Source organism: Tiliqua scincoides, chromosome 1 (assembly GCF_035046505.1).
Source record: "Tiliqua scincoides isolate rTilSci1 chromosome 1, rTilSci1.hap2, whole genome shotgun sequence".
In the NCBI taxonomy this organism is placed as follows: Eukaryota; Metazoa; Chordata; class Lepidosauria; order Squamata; family Scincidae; genus Tiliqua; species Tiliqua scincoides.
This window is the reverse complement of record NC_089821.1, coordinates 60029928-60049773: the sequence shown is the minus strand read 5'-3', so window position 1 is coordinate 60049773 and position 19846 is coordinate 60029928. Positions and strand designations below refer to the sequence as shown.

At 42.7% G+C, this 19846-nt stretch overlaps 1 protein-coding gene across 4 annotated transcripts in view; it reads right to left on the bottom strand.

Annotated features, from left to right (window-relative positions):
* Window positions 1-19846, bottom strand: part of LMNTD2 (lamin tail domain containing 2) — an 87055-nt gene that overhangs the window by 36648 nt on the left and 30561 nt on the right. For all 4 annotated transcript variants that reach the window (XM_066610874.1, XM_066610867.1, XM_066610882.1 and 1 more), the window contains 4 exons: window positions 18065-18298; window positions 9725-9832; window positions 7504-7689; window positions 2659-2734 (listed from right to left, as the gene is read on the bottom strand). In XM_066610874.1, coding sequence (XP_066466971.1) covers window positions 2659-2734; window positions 7504-7689; window positions 9725-9832; window positions 18065-18192 — 498 coding nt within the window. In that variant the 5' untranslated portion in view covers window positions 18193-18298. The remainder of the gene's footprint in view (window positions 1-2658; window positions 2735-7503; window positions 7690-9724; window positions 9833-18064; window positions 18299-19846) is intronic.

Sequence of the window (19846 nt, the reverse complement as noted above, 5' to 3'; positions counted from 1 at the left end):
GGCAGGCTGATTAAATCCCCGTGGGGATTTTTACAATTGAAAGAAGGTTCTATCTTTCAAGAACCACAACAGTCCAGGTGTTTCACTCTGATCTGGTTTCACATTCTGGCCTCCTTCTCCCACGCTCAGAGCAGATGGAATCGCTCGGCTTCAGCTTGCCAGCTGCTTCAAGGTCGCACGGTGCCGGTGGCCTCGAACTGGCGACCTTGTGGATGTTATCTTCAGGCAGTCGGAGGCTCTACCCTCTAGACCAGACCTCCTGAGTTAGATAGGATTGGGCTGGTATTGTCATGGGCGCATGCCAGCATGGACTCATGCACTCTGCCTCCATTTCTCTCTTCCTTCACTTGCAAGAAGAGGGGATTGGAGAATTTCACTTACAGTTTATTACAAATCACAGTTGCTGATTACATTTGAACTCAGAAAATTGTGATTTGTGATTAAAAGCCATGATATAAAATCTGGTCTGTTAACCAAGCGCCGTTTGAACAGACCTTGGTTTCCTCAGTTCAGATGTAACAGGAAACTATGGATTGTTACAAACCACAAAGGAAGCATTATACCTTCTTCCCTGATGGACAAAAGGGAAGATGGATGTGTAAGCCTGAGAATCATGCTGATAACAAACTATCTGATCTGGGCCAAAATGAACTTATGGCTGCAATAAGATTCTTGGGTTGTAATCAGATCTTGTACTTATTGTCTTTGATGAAAAGGCACACATTTCTACCCCAAGAATATGTCTGGGAGCACCATAACTGCCCCTGTGCTTGCACTCACCAACCCTCCTGGGAAGATCTGCCATCCCATGGACAGCCATTGAGAGCCCTGTGTCGGGGTCGCCTAGAGTAGCGCACTGTTATCAATCCAGTCACTAACCACACAGAGGACACTAAAGCCAGTTGGTGGGTCGCAGTTTGGTCGTGCAGCATTTCTCCCAAGGCAGGCTTCCCAATTGCTTGGGTGACAGAGACACTAGGGAGGCAGGTTATGGACTTGAAAACGGTGGGGCCATACATACTCACAGGGCCAGCCTCAGTATAAAGGGTTCAGTCAGTGCTAGTGATGAGGAAATGGCAATACAGTGCAAGCCTGAGGGCTCTGTCCATCTCACTTCTGTTTGATGTCTTCTGTCACCTCCATGCTTATATTTGTCTTTTGATCTCTTCCATAAATCAATTACCTATTTGATGCACTGTCCTCTGTTAACTGGGCAAGAGGCATTTTTTCAAGTGGCACTCCTCTTCTGTTTAGCAGGGGGAGAGTAACTGTCCCTCTTCACCCCAGCACAGTGTCTTTTCTAGTGGCTATTTGCTGGTGTTCCTATGCATCTTTATGGACTGTGGATCCTTTCAGGACAAAAAGTCATTCAATTATTTGATTTTCAGCTATTTTCAGATCCATTCCTGTGCCAGATGAGGAAGGTGAGTTTGTGCCTGGTGGGGAAGAATGGGGGAGGATAAGGCACAGGAGGCAGTGGGATTGGTAGTGGCAGTACATGCCATATCCTAACCCACACTTCTGGGCCAGGTAGCCTTAAATCACTGCTCAGATTTGCACCAGCTAAATAGTTGGCACAGACCTAAGGAGCCCTGTAGGGCAAACTGGGGCTTGACATGGAGTAAGGGTTAAAATATCCCCTTATCCTGAAATGACCTCCAGCTGCCTCCCAACCTGCCTTGCATCCAAGTAGCCTTGTAGGGCAGGTTGGGACTTGACATGGGGTAAGGAGATCCCCTCACCCTGAGGTGACCTCCAACTACCTTCCAATCTGCACTGGATACAGAGCAGGCCATGCAGGCTGGCTATACCTGTGCAGGTTAGGGCTGCCCATCTGTAAACTGCTTTGTGAACTTTTTGTTGAGAAGAGGTATATAAATACTGTTAATAATAATGTTCATTTTGGTTACAATTTGGGGTCTGTAGTTTAGTCTACTGGCTCAGCTATAGCCCACTGGGGAGTAAAAAGAACCCAACACTCAGTATCCACTGCCTCCCTAGGAGCTGTTGAGAATAAGGAGTACAGCTGGATGGCCTCAGCATACTGATAACACTTCAGCCCAAACCTCCTCACTTGAGGACTTTACTCAGTGGCTTTGTGTAGATGTTAAAAAACATGGAGAACAAGATGGATCCTTGTGGCACTCAAATGGTCAAAGGCCAAGGAATAGCATGGAAGTCCTCCAGCATCACCTTATGGGAACTGCCCTTCAGGAAGGAGTAGAGCCACCTAAATGCAATGCCCATATTTTCATCTGGAATGCACCACTAGTGAGATAGAAAATGGATGAGAAGCTCATTTAGCTCAAACACATCACATTGCTGGGAATATTTTTTTAAAATCTGATGTTTCTTATGAAAGCAACCTAACACATAAGAGAGTTAGCCAGTCCTGCTTTTCATAACACATATGCCATACTGCTCTTACCCCAACAAATATGAAAATATTTTTCTGAAACTGATTTATCAATGTCAAAAGGTACCATTCCAGGTAAGATTTGCTTCTGAACCAATTGGTTCTTTTGGGTTTTTGTTTGTTTGTTTTTGCAAGACTTCCTTGTTTGATTTGTTCTGTAGCTTCACACTGCACGTGTTTGTGCTTCTTGGCCTGTTAAAGTTTAAAAGCTTGGCAGTTATCTACATATGCTAGTTATTCACCTTCTTGTGGCGGTTCTTGATAGCTTCCAGCCGAGAGTTCACTTGTTCTTTTTGAAGGTGCTCTTCACTTGGGGGTCTAAAAACATACACAGTTACAACTTTTCTTTCATTTGTTACCCCTGTGCAACTTGGGTGCATGAGGAAGAGAAGAAGAGACAGAGGGAAATGGGAGGAGCAATGAACTTGCAGTTCTGGCTGCTCACAGAGTAACATGCACACAACAATAACCAGGCACAGGTTAAATGGCCATTTTTAGCTGCTCACTCTGTGCAGTTAATATGAGTAACCCCACATACAGACAGTAGCTAGATCAAGACAGTGTGTGGCTATAAATGATAGGAACTAAACAGTTAAGTGGCAAGCACTACACACATAAATGACAGTTTATGGCCAACAAAACTAAAATATAAGAGACTCTACTGGTGCTTTCTCTGAACTGGTATTGATGAGAATGTCAAGTTAGTAAAAGGTGAAATCTAAACACCTTCTCTTTTCTGAGAATGTTGGTAGCCTCACTCTGATTTCGCTCTATGCTGGTTGTGGCTTGACCCTCTTGACATTCCCTCTCCTGAATTCATGTCATGCCTTGTGGGAGAACAGCATGCATTTTAAATGGGAACATGCTCCGAGGCAGGATGAGTTCTTGCTTGGCCTCAGATCTAAACTGCATAGCTTAAACTCAAGCCTTAATTTAAATTTGGAAAACCAAGCAGATACAAAACGATCCTGCAGGATTAATGACATTGAGAAGCCAAGGCCTTTTCAGAATCAGTTAGAGGGCAAGTCACGAATCGTTGTTATGCATTTGTTTGTAGAAACCTGATGTCTTCCTTCCCGGTGGTACTTCTGTTGTGATATCTCATTTTCTCAGTGCTCAAATATAGGTACTTATGTTGCTGATAATTTATTTATATACCACTTTCTACCACTCACAACTAAAGAACATAAGAGGAGCCCCGCTGGATCAGGTCAATCTAGTCCAGCTTCCTGTATCTCACAGTGGCCCACCAAATGCCCCAGATAGCACACAAGACAAATGCCCCAGGGAGCACACAGACAACAGACACAACCTGCGACCTGGTGCCCTCCCTTGCATCTGGCAATCAGAGGCAGCCTGCCTCTAAAACCAAGAGCTTGCACATACCTACTATGACCTGTAACCCGTAATGAACTTCTCCTCCAGAAATTTGTCCAATCCCCTCTTAAAGGCATCCAGGCAAGATGCCATAACTACTTCTTGTGGCAAAGAGTTCCACAAATTAATTACAGGCTGGGTAAAGAAATATTTTCTTCTGTCTGTCCTAACTCTCCCAACACTCAACTTTCATGGATGTCCCCTGGTTCTGGTGTTGTGTGAGAATCTAAAGAGCATCTCTCTAACCACTCTGTCCCTCTCCTACATGATTTTGTATGTCTCAATCATGTCCCCCCTCAGGTGCCTCTTTTCTAGACTGGAGAGGCCCAAACACTGTAGCCTTTCCTCATAGGGAAGGTGCCCCAGCCCAGTAATCATTTTTGTTGCTCTCTTTTGCACCTTTTCCATCTCCACTATATCCTTTTTGAGAGAAAAACAAGGGAGACATCAGCAAACAACCACTGGGAGAGACTCTATGCTAGAAGTAACAGAGAGTCTCTTTCCCCCTGCTAAATATAAGAGAACCACCACTTTAAAAGGTTCTTCTTTGCTCAGCTGGTAGGAGAAATTGGGATTCTTTCCCCAGCCAATGCATGCATTGCTCCAGCAACAGTCACATGGGATGTGGCTGTGCAAATGTTGTAGGCACCTACTGAATAGTGCCCATAAGATAAGCAATACAACCCTGCACCATGCCTACATCACTTTACAAGCTTTTTCAGTTTCAGAGTGTTATGGTTGTTGTCATTTTAATATCCTTGGTATCTGCTCTTCCACAGTCCATAACTGCATTTAAAAAACAATTTATTTAATAACAATCAAATGTTGTTTCAACACTACAGATTTCAAATAAATGATGATTTTGCTGTACTTTGAGTGACTTTAGTGGAACTGTTTTCCACTTAACAGTTCAAAGGGCTCTTTAGCCATAGTTGCAAAGCACAATGTGTGTCCTGGAATCCTAGGATAAAGGGAAAGCTATTCTTATAGGCATGTGTGCTGCCCACTGCCACACACAGTATATTCATGTTCCGGATCACAACATTTGAATGACTGCTTTTGTTTCCATAACTTCCCTTGCAGCAAGAAAATAGTATTGTTTGCCTAGTGATTCATGGGATGAGCTATGGAGTGGAACACTCCCTTCTGTGCCCTAAAAAGTAACTCCTGAAAACAAGGACCGGGATTGAAAACCGGGATTAATGCTTTCTGCTGGAGAGAAGACTTTTGAACCAATGACACGGACATAAGCAGGTCAGGCATTTACCAAGAATTTTTAAACTTTAGTGATCATCTTCATGTGGCAAGCTACATGATAAAGCAAAGATTTTCATCAGATTAGTTGTTTTCTACATGCAGGTTTGTTTTTTTTAAACATGACAGAATGCCCCCACCTGCAGTTTGAAATGGTAAAGCCTGAGAATTCTGGCAGCTCCAACAATCCTCACATTGTATTTTTTCTATGGGAGGCATTGCAGTGCAAAACCTTGTCATGCTGCTTGGATAATATATAAAACACCAAGCTAACGTGGTTGTGGCATGAGTTCCTCACTCACAGATTAATGAAAACCAGGAATGTGTTTTCCGTGATGCGGAATGAGGCAGCTCAGCAGGGGTGACTTCTCACATTACATTTGTTCTGTGGTGATTTAAGTTGCCCTTGAAAGAAATGGGAACAGCTTTGGGAGTCTCTCCATTCATAAAGTAATTTTTGTTGGTATTAACCTGTGCCCTGTTTTTCCCCTAATTTTTGCCTGTATTTTTGGACACAGAAGTGTCCCCAGGACACAGAACTCCCCAGAAGCTCCTGTGCAGATTGAGTAGATGTTGTCCTTTGTTTAGAACTCAGTTTTTCCCCAGACACATGTAGATGTGGCTTCAGAACATTCCTGACGGTCTAAACATTTCTTTTTAGCAATATGTAGAGGTATTCCTAAATGTTTTCATTTTTCATAAGAACCCCTGGGGCTCAGTGTTCATCTGGGTGGGGATTTTTCTCAGACAATCAACATTTGCCTGGTCTCTGTAGCCTGGGATGGTAGTAGCAGATACAAACTGCCAAGGTTCTTCCCTGTTCAGCTGCTGATCCAGTAAAGGGGAGGTGGGGAGCAGGAAGGGATGCTTCAGCACTAACCATTAGGCAAGCGTTCTCCAAACCCTGGCCCAGGGGCCAGATGCAGCCCACAGTGAGCTTCTATCTGGCCCATGGCCAGCCTCTTGTCCCCTGAAAGCCTCTGGCCCACTTGGCCAAGCATGATTGGAACTATGCTCTGGTTGCATCTGGAGGGTGTTCTAAGGGCCAGAGAGGTTGAATGAATGAGCCCATTCATTCATTTATTCACTCATCTACATTCCATCTCTATTTATATTTAAATTTTTTTTCCCGGCCCCCAGCACCGTGCCAGATATTTGATGTCAAAAAGTTTGGAGACCCCTGCACTAGGCACTACCCGCCTTATCAGTCTGCCTTTTCTCAGGGGTAAAGTAAATTTCCACTAAGGTATTACTATCAATAGTAGCATCTTTTTAAAAGTATGTTTGTGAGGAAGGCAAGTGTGTGCATGTGGAAGGAAAGACAGGTAAAGTAGGCCATATTTCAGAAATTGATGGTGCTGTGCATTTTGGGATAACCCAGCACCAACACCGTAGCTGAACTTGTGCACATCCCAAGATGGATCACATCAGACTACAGTATGAATCTTACTCCAAGATAGTGCACTACTGAGGTGCACAGGAGGTAGCATGGGTCATCCGGACACCAGAATGCAACCATTGTCAAACCACTCCATTCAAACATGCTGTTACAGAAAGAATTCAATAGTCCTACGTAAGGAACAAGAACCTGGTAGGAGATACTGTACATGGCTGAGTGAAACAAGTCTATATTATTAGACCTCCTTTCATGATGAAGGATATAAATCTTTTTCCTCACACAGTGTTTGTCTTCTAGGAAACTGAAATACTACTTATATAGGGATGCTGTTTCTGATCATCTATTAAGGAAATGTATTCCCCACCCCAAAATCTGGAAGACTGACAGCACAATCCTATGCATGTCTACTCAGAAGTAAGTCCAATTGTGTCCAATGAGGTTTACTCCCTGGAAAGTTTGCATAAGATTTCAACCTAAGCCTATCTCAAAGGTAGTCTGTATTTAGTCAAACACTAATTAAACGTCATACTTGTCATTTTCCATTCTGCAGATCTCCTCCACACCTCATTAAGTAACTTTTAATACATTTATAATCATTAATGGACCTATATCAAAATCGTTGATGTACATATATTTCTAGCTATCTGCATTAGTTCCACCTGATCTCTACTTAGAGCACTCTGTAATTTGGTTTCATCATAGGAAATTAATCTTCCATTACTTGGGCCATCTGGGAGAAAAGTTAGGTACAAATTGAATAAATTAATAATAAATAAATAATAAAGCTGCTAGTAAAGTTTTGAAATTCACATCTGAGAGATTACTTCCAACCCAGCCTTTCCCTGGGTACATCCATACAATACCCTTCACTGATAGTTCCTACCATGTGTGTTATTGGATGGCCACAGTCCCAATGTGCTTCCTGTATAAGTTTTTTTATGATACTTTTAACACTTCTGGGTGCAGATTCATACACCGCATGTGCCTTGGAGTGGTGCTTGACCCACTTTCGCATAACTTGTGAACAGAACATACACCCCATCCTTCTGCTGCTTACCTCTTTGATATCTGTTTTGATCTTGGCTTCACAATCTCGTGCAAAATACAGGCAAGTCGATCAGATGGATCCCTCTGGGCAGCATTTTTCAATCCCTTGATTTCCAGATCCTTCTGATGCAGTAGCAAGCGCAGATTGCGTGGGTTGTCCTTCAGCTGGGGGTCCTGTTTCTGAGAAGCATTATTACTACAAAAAATAAATAGAGCGCTAAGGTTTGTATACTGTGCTGCATTCTCAGAGAAGACTTGGCTCAAACAATAAACACTTTTCAGAGTAATGAAGGCAGTTTGAAAGAGGGATTGCAGCTAGTGGTTGTGTAATTCCATTTTTGTATTCAAGAAGTGGTGGGAGGGATTATATTGTTTCATTTGCATTCATATTGTATTGTTTCAAAACTTGCAAAATCTGTTTGAACAGAGATGACAAAAGAAGTGTACTTGGAAAGCCAAGACTCTCAAACACCTTTTAACCCTCTTAAAAACAATTGGCTGTTTCCAGCCAGAGAATTACCATTGTCCAGGATTGGTTACACATAATTTAAAGATGTACAAGAGAAAAGTTTTTGCTGAAGCCACAAGCAATTTTCTGTTCCTGCTGATTTGTACTGTAATAAATCTTCCCTATTTGGAAGTTTTTGGTATTTGGACGTTTTGAGTTCAGACTTGCCAAACTTAGCATCTAGGTGGGAACATAATACACAGGTGATTGTTGAGACAGGTATTTTTTAGCATTTTTTATTTTCTATAAGACAATTCCATCATGTGAGTCCCCCCTGTATGAAATGGTACAGCCTAACAGATCTAGCCATTCCTGAGACTTAGGTCCTGCTCCCCTGTGTCATGTGCAGAACTTCCATGCAAGCTTTGCACCTTCCTGGCAGTGATGTGCTGTCAGGGGAGGCAGAGCTTCACTAGACCCAACAAGAAACAAAAAAAGTCCAAGAATCCAACAAGTAAAAAGTTCCTTGTTTTTCTGCACTGTTCCTTTCTTCTCAGCACAGTCAGTGAGATTAAGCAGCATACACACACATTATAATACATAGGGAAGCAACCAGCGGCCACAATAATCATGGCTGGTTTCCAATGAAAAAAAATGGCAGGATGCCTGCATCAGCAATCTCTGGGGAGGTAGCAAGCAGAGTTGCCTCCAGCAGGTTGGGCTATAATTATGGGTGTCTTTCATAGAATCATATTATTATTATTAACAGTATTTATATACCACTTTTCAACTAAAAGTTCACGAAGTGGTTTACAGAGAAAAATCAAATAACTAATGGCTCCCTGTCCCAAAAGGGCTCACAATCTAAGAGTTGTCCAATCATAGAGTTGGAAGGTGCTTAATAGGGTATCTAGTCCAACCCCCTACCCTAGAAAGGAAATCCTCTTAGAGCATCTCCAACAGGTGCCTGTCAAGCCTCTGCTTGAATATCTCCAGTGAGGGAGAGTCCACCACCTCTCTCGGCAATCTGTTCCACTGCCGAATCTCCCTTACCATCAGGAAAAAATTCCTGATGTCTAATTGAAATTTCAATTTTTTTCCAGCTTTTTTTAAATTAAAAAAAGCTGGGTGGCTGGCTTCCAATCAAAAAGCAGCAGGACACCTGCATCAGGAAGCTCTGAGGAGGCAGCAGGAAGAGCTGCCTCCCTTTTGTTAAATAAAGGTTATGAGAAAGCAGGATGCCTGTGTGAATTACTGCTCTCTAAAGCAGGGCGCTCCAAACCACAACCCGTGGGCTGGATCCAGTGCCCTGCCTTTTCCTTCCCCCATGTGAACGGAGCTTACCATTCTGTGGGAGGTTGCCATTATCGCCACTGGTCTACCCCCATATTTGCTCAGCCCTGCTGCTTCTGTGTTCTGCTGCCCCAGCAGGCTCTGCACCAGGCGGAGCAAACATGGGAGGAAATCAGCAGTGACAATGGCAGCCTCCCTGGCAGAATGGTAAGCTCCAGTCACGCCAGGGAGACTGTTGGTTGTGCACAGCGGTCTCCAGTTTGAAAATTGCTACAATAAAGCATCAGGAGAGGCAATTTTCCAGTTGTTTCAGGGGGTGTGTTGTTCAGCTCTCCCTAGCTCTGAATGGGCGTATAAGAGGTGAGTTTTGTTTTTTTAATTTATGTCTGGCAGGGGAGAAAGAGAGAGTGTGTTTCAGAGATTGAACTTAAGGGGGAAAGAGAAGAGGGAGAGTGAGTATGTGTATGGCCTCCCTGGGCCTGAACCTCACCGAATGTCACTGGTTACCGGTTGTACTGAATGCTGGCGGGGAAGGTCTCTGGGTGAGCTGTGTGAACGCTGTGGTGAGCAGTAGCCACACGCAGACCATGTCCAGGACCTGCAATACAGTGAGGGTAATATGGATCAATATGGAGCACAATACATAGAAGTGTATGAAAACATTTATTTTACACAGAAGAAAACCCATTGTATTCAGTAAGATTTAGGCTGTAATCCTATCTTACCAGAAACAAATGCCTCTAATAATTGGGAATGTAATCTTGGTTTATCTAGTAATCAGTGTGGTCCAGCAGTGGATATGGGATACCTATAGCCTGGAAGTTGTGCTGCTTGCCTTGAGAAACTTGTATGTATCTTATCACATTTTAATCCCATGCCTCTTCTAAGGAGTGTTTTCCCCCATTTTATCATCACAACAAATCTGTAAGGTAGGTGAAACTTCAGTGCAGTGACTTCCTCAAGCCACCCAGCTTAAGTGAACCCAGATCCCCCCCTGTGGTGAGCTGGTTGGGCCAACACAGCTTGAGGGGAAGAAGCAAGTCATGCACAGCTTTGCACCTGACCTTCTTGCATCCCATCAGGTTCTTTCTGGAGTACAAGGCCAGCCCATACCTGAGACCATCTGAAGTGGTCTCCTCAGGCAGCTGATTGGTGAGGGGATGCCCATCTCCACAGCTCCTTCTTCTCCTTCCTCTTCCTGGAAGGAAAAGGCAGCAGAGAGGAAGAATGTTGAGCTAGGAGTAGAAGGAGAATGGAGGCTGGCACATCAACAGCTAAAGGGACATTTGGCATGGTCTTGAGCTGGCCCCAGAGGCATAGCTAAGGCATCTACTACTGGGAATCAAAGAAGATTTTGTAGCCCCCCCCCAACGATAAAAATCAAAATTAAGTAAGAAGTGTGCCCCATATTGGTTAGAGATGAGTACTACAACTGCCCTCACCCAAAACATACTCCTCTCCAGGAGAATTCTGTTAAATGTACAGAACTTAGAACAGATCAAGACATGTGAAAGATGGAGCTGCTTGACTGAGAGTGCAATGTCAGAAAGCTGAACAAGTAGGCAGACTTTTCTTTAGCAAGGTACTACTCTATCCCCAACAAAGCTGACACACAAAAAGCTCCTTGCTGCCACCCCCCCAGCCCTCAGACCAGTCTTGTTTCACACACACACCTCTCCCCGCAAACTATCAAAAATATGTAGAAGAACACCAGCAAACAGCCACTAGAAAAGACACTGTGCTGGGGCAAAGAGGGACAGTAATTCTCCCCCTGCTAAACAGAAGAGGTGCTTTTAAGGTGCTAAGTGTGCTTTTTTCCAAGCACCCCTTGAAAAAGTGCCTCTTTACCCAGTTAGCTGAGAAACTGTATTATGACACATGGAACTGAGAGCTGACTGATAGTAACACCTTATTGGTTACTTGCTGTATCATAATAACACCTCACTGGCTCTCAAAACAATTTCATAGGTCGGTTTTCAGTTAATAAAGTCCACTTCTTGTTCCATAAGGCAGTTGCCTTTTTTTCTAGTTAATTGTCCATAACGCTTGATAGAATACAGATATTTCAATTTGGTTTGTTTCATTGCATTCTGCATTAAATTACCTTTTCAATGATATATAATACGATGATATTATTCATAATTACCAAGGTTTTCACAATTTTGGCCACTAGTGTCAAGCTCAGCTTGTTGCCCCCCTAAAGCTTGGCACCTGGGGCAATTGACCCCAAGCCCCCCTTAGCTACACTACAGACTGGCTTTTCTGTGGTACTGTGACAAGCACAAAATACTAATAGAGAAACCTAGGCAGGGAAAAACAAAAAGAGAGAGGTGCCCTTCCTTTCATCTGGAGAGAGCCCAATTACCAAGATTTCCTCAGCACAGAACCTGGTTGCTATAGAAGTAGCCAAGGTGCCAACTTACCTGGTGAACCCCAACTTCTCTACACTAAAACACACCAGGCTTTGTATTATTAGCCACAAGTTGTCTATAAGAGAGCAAAGGGCAATAGCTTTCTGCTATAGTCTGACTGAAACAGACCACTTTGCACCTGAAATTAGCCAAAAACCAGTCTGGAATTAGAGGCAAATGAAATAAAATCCTAACACAAGCTATACCCCTGCTAATTGGGTAAGAGGCACTTTTTCAAGTGGGTGCTCCTCTTTTTGTTAGGGGGAGAGTAACTGGCCCACCTCACCCTAGCAGTGTCTTTTCTAGTGGCTGTCTGCTGGTGTTCTTTTTGCATCTTTTAAGATTGTGAGCCCTTTTGGAACAGGGAGCCATTAGATGATTTTCTCTGTAAACCGCTTTGCGAACTTTTAGTTGAAAAGTGGTATTTATTATATTATTATTATTATTATTATTATTATTATTATTATTATTAACAGTATTTATATAATAATAATAATAATATATAAATGTCTTCCCTAGCTAGAATTGTGTACAGCAGAATTGTCAGTCTGTTGTTTACCTCCCAGATCTGGAGAGTCATGACAACAATATTCAGATATCTCTGAATGCAGAAACAAAACATGTTACCTGCCAATAAATGCTTTTGTGGAGTTCCTTGGTATTAAAATTTTACCTTTCCTATTGGTTACTCCAATGACATGAACATTAGCCCAGCCCCTAGGACCTCCCTTCAGTCATGGTTAGGTTGATGGACTTGACCAATGAACAAATAGGAAGAAAACCCAGTGGAGTGCCAGTGTTTTCTGCCTGGTCTTTTGTTCTGATAGAGCCAGCCATTATCTACCCTAGTGCTGGCAATACACATCTTAGGTTAAGCCTTTCTTGTGGACCTGCAGGTTACAGAGATCATAACGCTGGACTGTATCAGCTGACTAAGGCAAGATAACATATACAAAGACATTAGCCTAATAGAATGAAGGGTTCCTGGTCATCACACCAAGGGGTGGCATCAGGAGTGAGTCTTGGTTAGGTACTGGCCAAAGGCCTTCTCAGGCCAGTCAGTACCTAACTCTCAGTACCAGTGGCAGTGCCCAATGAATCAGAAGATGGGTAGTAGGACCATGGGGGATTCATTGCAAACAGAATGCATAGCATGTTGGATATATGGATCAGTCTCTGTAATTCCTCTTTGCAATTAGTTCATCTGTCCTTAGTTCACCTGTTAGAAGGGGACATTAGAGATAACTATAACTATAAGGACAATCTCTAATGTCCCCTTCTAACCTGCATGTACATTCTCATACATTTACATTTTCTCCTCTCTCTTTTTGCCAGCTTCTTCTGTTCTCTAAGAGCCCACCCTGATTTTTCATAATACATTAGTTACAGCTTATCTGTTCAAGGTTCTGTTCAACACCAATCCCCTCAGCTTGGGGTCTTTTTTGGTCTCAAAAAAGATTTCTACAATATCTTGGATCCTCTAAGCATCTCAACTTTCAACCCGACTCCATCTGCCTCTTGTTCCTTCCACTTGATCTCACAAACAGCAGATGGGGGTGTGTATATCTAATTTCTTTTAGTTTCCATGGGGGGAAAATATGTACATAAACAGCATGGACGTGCAAGTTTTCCTGCTAGGTAAGGAGAAAGTAAAGGGATGGGAAGGATTATTCCTCTTCCCTCCCTTCTATATCCTTTAAAAATGACAAACATCTTTCTTAAACATAAGAACAGCCCTGCTGGATCAGGCCATAGGTCCATCTAGTCCAGCTTCCTGTATCTAACAGTGGCCCACAAATGCCCCAGGGAGCACACCAGATAACAAGAGACCTGCATCCTGGTGCCCTCCCTTGCATCTGGCATTCTGACATAGACCATTTCTAAAATCAGGAGGTTGCACATACCCATTATGGCTTGTAACCCGTAATGGATTTTTCCTCCAGAAATTGGTCCAATTCCCTTTTAAAACCATCTAGGCCAGATGTCATCACCACATCCTGTGGCAAGGAGTTCCACAGACCAACCACACACTGAATAAAGAAATATTTTCTTTTGTCTGTCCTAACCCTCCCAACACTCAATTTTAGTGGATGTCCCCTGGTTCTGGTGTTATGTGGGAATCTAAAGATCATCTCTATCCTTCCCCTGCATAATTTTGTATGTCTCAATCATGTCCCCCCTCAGGGGCCTCTTCTCTAGGCTGAAGATACCCAAACACCATAGCCTTTCCTCATAAGGAAGGTGCCTTGGGGGGGGGGGTACCTTCCACAGGGCTCTCCATTCTTCAAAAAGTGAAAGCAGAGCAATCCACTACCAGTTTTGCAGAAGTGGAGCGCAATTGCCCCACTTTCACTTTCTGGAGGCTCAGGAGCCCTGTGGACGGTTGCACAGGGCTTCCCACACCCCTGGGAGGCTGCAGCAGGGACTGGTAAGTGCATGTCCGTCCCTGCACCCCCCCTTAGCCCCACCCCTGCTGCCTTTCACGCTCCCACACAATAACTTACTATAGTCCTCAAATTCCCTGAGAGTTAGAGAACCGCAGCCCTGATCTCTTGTTTACAAGACAAAAGGGGAAGAAAGTCACTAATATAAGATCATTTCATATAGCAAGGTCTAGAAATATGCGGGGGGTTGTTTTTGCCATGGATTCAGAAGAAATAAATAGACATTTCAGCATTCATGAAACTTAAAAAGGAAGAGTAGCTACTACTCATAAGTGCAAGTGCAAAAGTAGCACAAACAATTCAGGTGACAGGTTACTTTTTTTAAACAATGCTGCAGTCATAATGCAGAAGCATATTTATTGGTGCTGCACAATAAAGTAGGTCAGTGGTTCTCACACATTTAGCACAGGGACCCACTTTTTAGAATGAGAATCTGTCGGGACCCACCGGAAGTGATGTCATGACCAGAGGTGATATCATCAAGCAGGAAAATTTTTCACCATCCTAGGCTGTAATCCTACCCACGCTTACCCAGGAGTGAGTCTCATTGACTATCACTGTTAAAAGCATATACAGAGTAGCTTGTTAAAAGTACAGGTCTGTAACATTTCCCCAATTGCAGTCACATACCATGGCAGCATCAAGACTAATATGTTAAAAGTAAAATATTGAAATGAATGGAGATCCACCTGAAATTGGCTCATGACACACCTAGTAGGTCCTGACCCACAGTTTGAGAAACACTGAAGTAGGTAATTTATTGACAGCCTAAATACTTTTCAAGAGCTTCCTAATTAGTCCCCTTTTTACAACTTATTCCAAATGTGTAAGGTGAGCTTGAAAATAGTGCAGATGATTTCCAAATTAATCCCTTCCAGCAAACAATAGAACTTCAGATCTGAACACTATCCACTTCCCATATCATTATACTGTATCATTAATCTGTTACAGTAAAGCCATTGTTGGATCAACAGAATCTGCAACAATAATCCCAATGATTTATATCAGCATTAACTCAACAATTTTTAAGGTATTGAAACCATTCACATCTTCACCTGAACTAAAAGTAAGGTGAGGAATGCCAGCTTTGAAGCCTCAGAAAGCACTGTAGTGTCTTAAAAGTTGCGAATAAGTGATAAATCCACCAGGTGGGGCTTCTCCCATTGCTGCAACTCTGTAATGAGCCACACCAGGTGATGTTTTGTCTTCTAATGTGACTCTTAAATAGAGAAGCCCATGGAGATTTTGCACCTGAGAACCCTGGCTAAAGTGGATGGCAGGTCTTTTGAAACAGGTTTGAGGCATTCATGGAACTACTGTCTTCTTGTTGTCATGAGAGTATCAAAAAGGGTACCAGAGATAGACAGATACAGGGTATTTGTCAACAGATATGCCCAGGTGAATACATGATACTGAAGGCATAGCATCAGGTTGTAATGCTCAAAACCATTTTAGGATTAATGGGCCAATATTTCTTCTAGGATAGGGTTTCTGTTCCTGCAAGGAACCTGGAAGTTCTACAATTGTGACTTTTCCTATTACAATGACAGAAAAACTGCACTCTTTTGAGATATCTTAAAAGGAATAGAAATCTTGTTCTTGGATGGAATACTATTACTCTACTAGGCTCTAGGGGCTGGGGATAAGTATAGGCCCTCGGTTTGGCTGTACTTGTCGTAAGAGGTGACTAAACAGCCACTGGGTAGATGGGACTCATTAGCCTGGGAAGGCAGCTCATCTGAGAGAAGGAAAACTCTGATCCCAAACCTCCACTGCCTTGTGGCTACATCCAGTTATGGAAAAGGCTTCAGGAGTCAACCTCGAGGCAAAATCCAGAACCAGAGTCCCTGAGGCAGTTCATGGCTGAACACAGTCACGTTCTGGCAACTCCTGCGACGCTGCTGGAACCAACCGTATTGGCTTCTGCCTTTCCATTGGACCATTTCAGCAATGTGGAGAGGGGGCATTTGCTGCATGGGAAACAGTCTATCCCCCATATCTACTTTACCCAGGCTTCCCGCACTGGAGAGGACACTGTTCCAGAACCACCATTCAGAGCACAATACCATAGTCTTCCGAGACTGAAGGATGCCAACACAACTAGTCTCGAAAAATAGACAACAATCAAAATTACATCCAACTGATCTGAAACATAATCATGATAAGTGAGTTACCAAAGATCAACTCCTAAAGTGGTTTAGAATATAAACTGAATGAGAATTCAGTAGGGCTTACTCCTGAGTAATCTTAATTGAGCTGCATAACCTCTGTCTAAGTGGAGCCTATCAGAACTGGGGTCCAAGCATCATTTCCCTGGGCCCTGTACAAACTTGTAATGTAGCCTCCCTTACTTTATCTTGGAAAACAGAAAAGAAAGGTCTTGTTCTGGAAAATCTTACAAGATCAGGACCCCCTTTTTAGTTCAGGAAAATAAGCTTATGTCAACATCCTCAAGCATGATTTACAATCTGAATTATGCTAATAGGCTTGCAGCCCAGACTAGGACCCCAGTAAAGTGTACCCATCTACCTGCATTCTTGGGCCTGGCCAGAACAAGAGATGACAAAATTCCTGCATGCTTTAATACCATACAGAAGGGAAAAAATGACAGCAGTTTAACAGGAATAAGACTGTGTATTCTATAGCACCTTCCTTAAGTGAGCCATTTCTGCCCAGCATTGCATACACAGCACGCCACAGGGATCCAGAAATGCCTCCTTCCTTCCTCCTCTCGGCCCCCCCCACGCCTACCTTTGCTGCTTGTGCCAGTGCCAGCACGCTGACATAAGCGGCTGCAGGGAAGCCAAGGCGGAAGCTTATGCCAGCCTCTGCAGGCCGGCACTTCTCAGAGCGCTGGCCTGGTTTCCCCGCGAGGAGGTGCAAACATGCTTTACGGCACATTTGTGACCCTCTTATGCTGGCCCAAGGGACAGCATAAGGCACTGTTTGGATTGCACCCTGAGTTATTCTCCTACCAATGCAGCACTCCCTGCTGAAGTTTGTTCTTTGTTTTATCGTGATTTAAATATTTTGTTTTAAAGCATTTTTAATTTTTTGTGTTGACCACCATGAAAAAACATTTCTTTTGAAGGGTAGGATATCATTTTTAAAGAACTGAACATGAAACAAAAAGTGGATCGACTGGCCTTGCATATGTCCGACAACAAGGTTCTTGTTCTAGCCAGAGCCTGTGAACACCTATTACTTAACCTTGTAGAGGAATACATATGGATTTTGCACTCTAGTGTAATGCTTTTCATACGTGGTCCCCCTCCTTGAAAAAAACTAGCATGCCTCTACTTCCCTCCCAAACTCTACTTCCCTGGTAAGCCGTGCAAGTTGCCATGTGAATCCTATTCTTACTTGGTGCAATCAACACTTACTTGGAACTAAGTCCCATTAAATTAATTAGATTTCTGAGTAAACATGTGTAGGATTGCAAGGATTTTAAAGGTAGCTAATCAGGGATTGCTTTCACTTTGAGGACATATCCTAAATGAAAGGGTATACATTTTTAGAATTTAAAAAAAAAAATTGTTCTTGAGTAGGCACCTGAGATGAGTGAACAGCAGACAGCAAACCTTTGGGAGAGGTTTGCCAAACATGTGCCCAAGGGCAAATATAAGACTACTCCATGTGAATTGGTTGCCCCAAATGCCTTTTGAAATACAGAGTACAAGTGATTGCATTGTTGTTGGGTGTAGAATCTCTTGGGTGTAGAATCTAACTATTTTGTGCCTTATAAAAATACATACATCTCCATTTGTCTCTGTAGAATGCAAGTTGAACAATTAACATTTAATCTTTCAAATGCCTCTGTTTGCTGAGAATACCAGAATACCAAACTTGTGGGCTCTGTGAGTTTGTTAACTTGAACCTGTGATCTAGGCTCTTCCACAGATATTACTGCAGAAGTGTGAAATTATGCCAATATCATATAAGAAACCTGAAACAAGTCAGTTGATGAACACTTACTCCTGCTTTAGCTTTGGCTTCGGGGATTCACTACCGGTCAGGGAAGAGCTGGAAGTGCTGTCATCTCTTTTGAAGTCATTAGGAGTGAACATCAGGCTGACCCTGGTAATTACAGGATGTTTTTTCATCTCAGTATTCTCTGTATGCTGATGGTCAAAGATATCTTTGTGTGTTTCTCCCCTGTCGCTTGGATCATCTTCTGAGGACACCACCTGAAAGCTGGTTTTCTTTTTCCTGTAAGAAAGAAATAGGCACACAGCACGGGAGTTCTTTTCCAATTGAAAAGTTCTCTACTTCTTTTTCCTACAACTACAACCACTATTGGGCTCATGGACATGTTACACATTACACATCAGCAAATCAGGATTCATCACTAACTGTATACTTGACTTAACAATGGATCTTACCCCTTGCTAATTGGATAAGAGGCATTTTTTCAAGTGGGTGCTCCTCTTTTATTTAGCAGGGGGAGAGTAACTGGCCCTCCTCACCCCAGCAGTGTCTTTTCTAATGGCTGTCTGCTGGTGTTTTGCATTTTTTAGTTTGTGAGCCCTTTTGGAACAGGGAGCCATTAGTTATTTGATTTTTCTCTGTAAGCCGCTTTGTGAACTTTCGTTGAAAAGCGGTATATAAATACTATTATTAATAATAATAATAATCTCAGCCAAACATAGTTCTTTGATAAGTGTACCTATATGAGGCATGTTTTTGCAAATGTATATGTTTTATCACTTTGGCTGCCATCTTGAAAACATATACTAGGGAGTAAGCTTGACTGAAGACAAAGGAACCTACTTCTGAGTAAGCATGCATAGGATCACATTGTTTTATACAATTTACTTTTAGGTATATTGTACATACTTACATCTTAGGGATGTACCTAAAACATGTAAGATGTAAAGTGTTGCCAATTCCCCAGTGCATGCTTCCATGTAGCTCTAGCATATCTATGTAAGTGCCACTGAATACAGTGTCATTTACTCCCAAGTAAGTGTGCATAGGATTGCAATCCCATCAGATGTAGCGGGCGTAAGCCATTTCTGCCCAACACTGCATATACACAACAGGGATCAAATGTGTACACCTGTGGGCTGGGCAGAAATGTGTTAACCTTAGGAAGGTTAACCCTTCCTAAAGTTAACACTCTTTAGGAAGTGTATTATTCCATCTCTGCCCTCATTCAGGACAGTCTTCCTTTACAGATTATCCCTCTTACATAGGGGATGCTTGTACGAACAGCTCAGAACAAGAGAAAACATGCAGTAACAATTTACTGAAATAATGTGGGCCAGTTCTAATTAAACATTTTTCTCCAATACAGGAAATACACAATAAAGAATACACTTGAAAACATAACATCAGAGTATAAGCTCTATAAATTAACTTGTAGCCTATGCTGTTCCACAAATGAAAGAACTTCCATTCACACAAAAGAGGGGGCAGTTTTCATCAATCCCCCTTCCCTCTGTGTCCCCCAAAAATCTGCTCCTGAAGGTTGGGAGGTTCTCTGGAAAAAGATAGGATGCAACATAGATGGTCCAGCAGAAAGGGGGAGTTGATGAAAATTCCCCCTTTGCACAATCTCGTAGAAAAATGTAGGGTATGATTCAGTGTGAATTGTGAAGGGTAGATTTCTGAGAAGGTGTGGGCAGCAATCCAATATTCTATGTAGGGATCTCTTTTTGCCAAGTCCACATGATCATTCCCCTGTTCAATATTTTCAAATGGATTTCTTCCACAAGTTTCCCTATGTGGAGAAAACGTTATGCTAGAACTGATGGT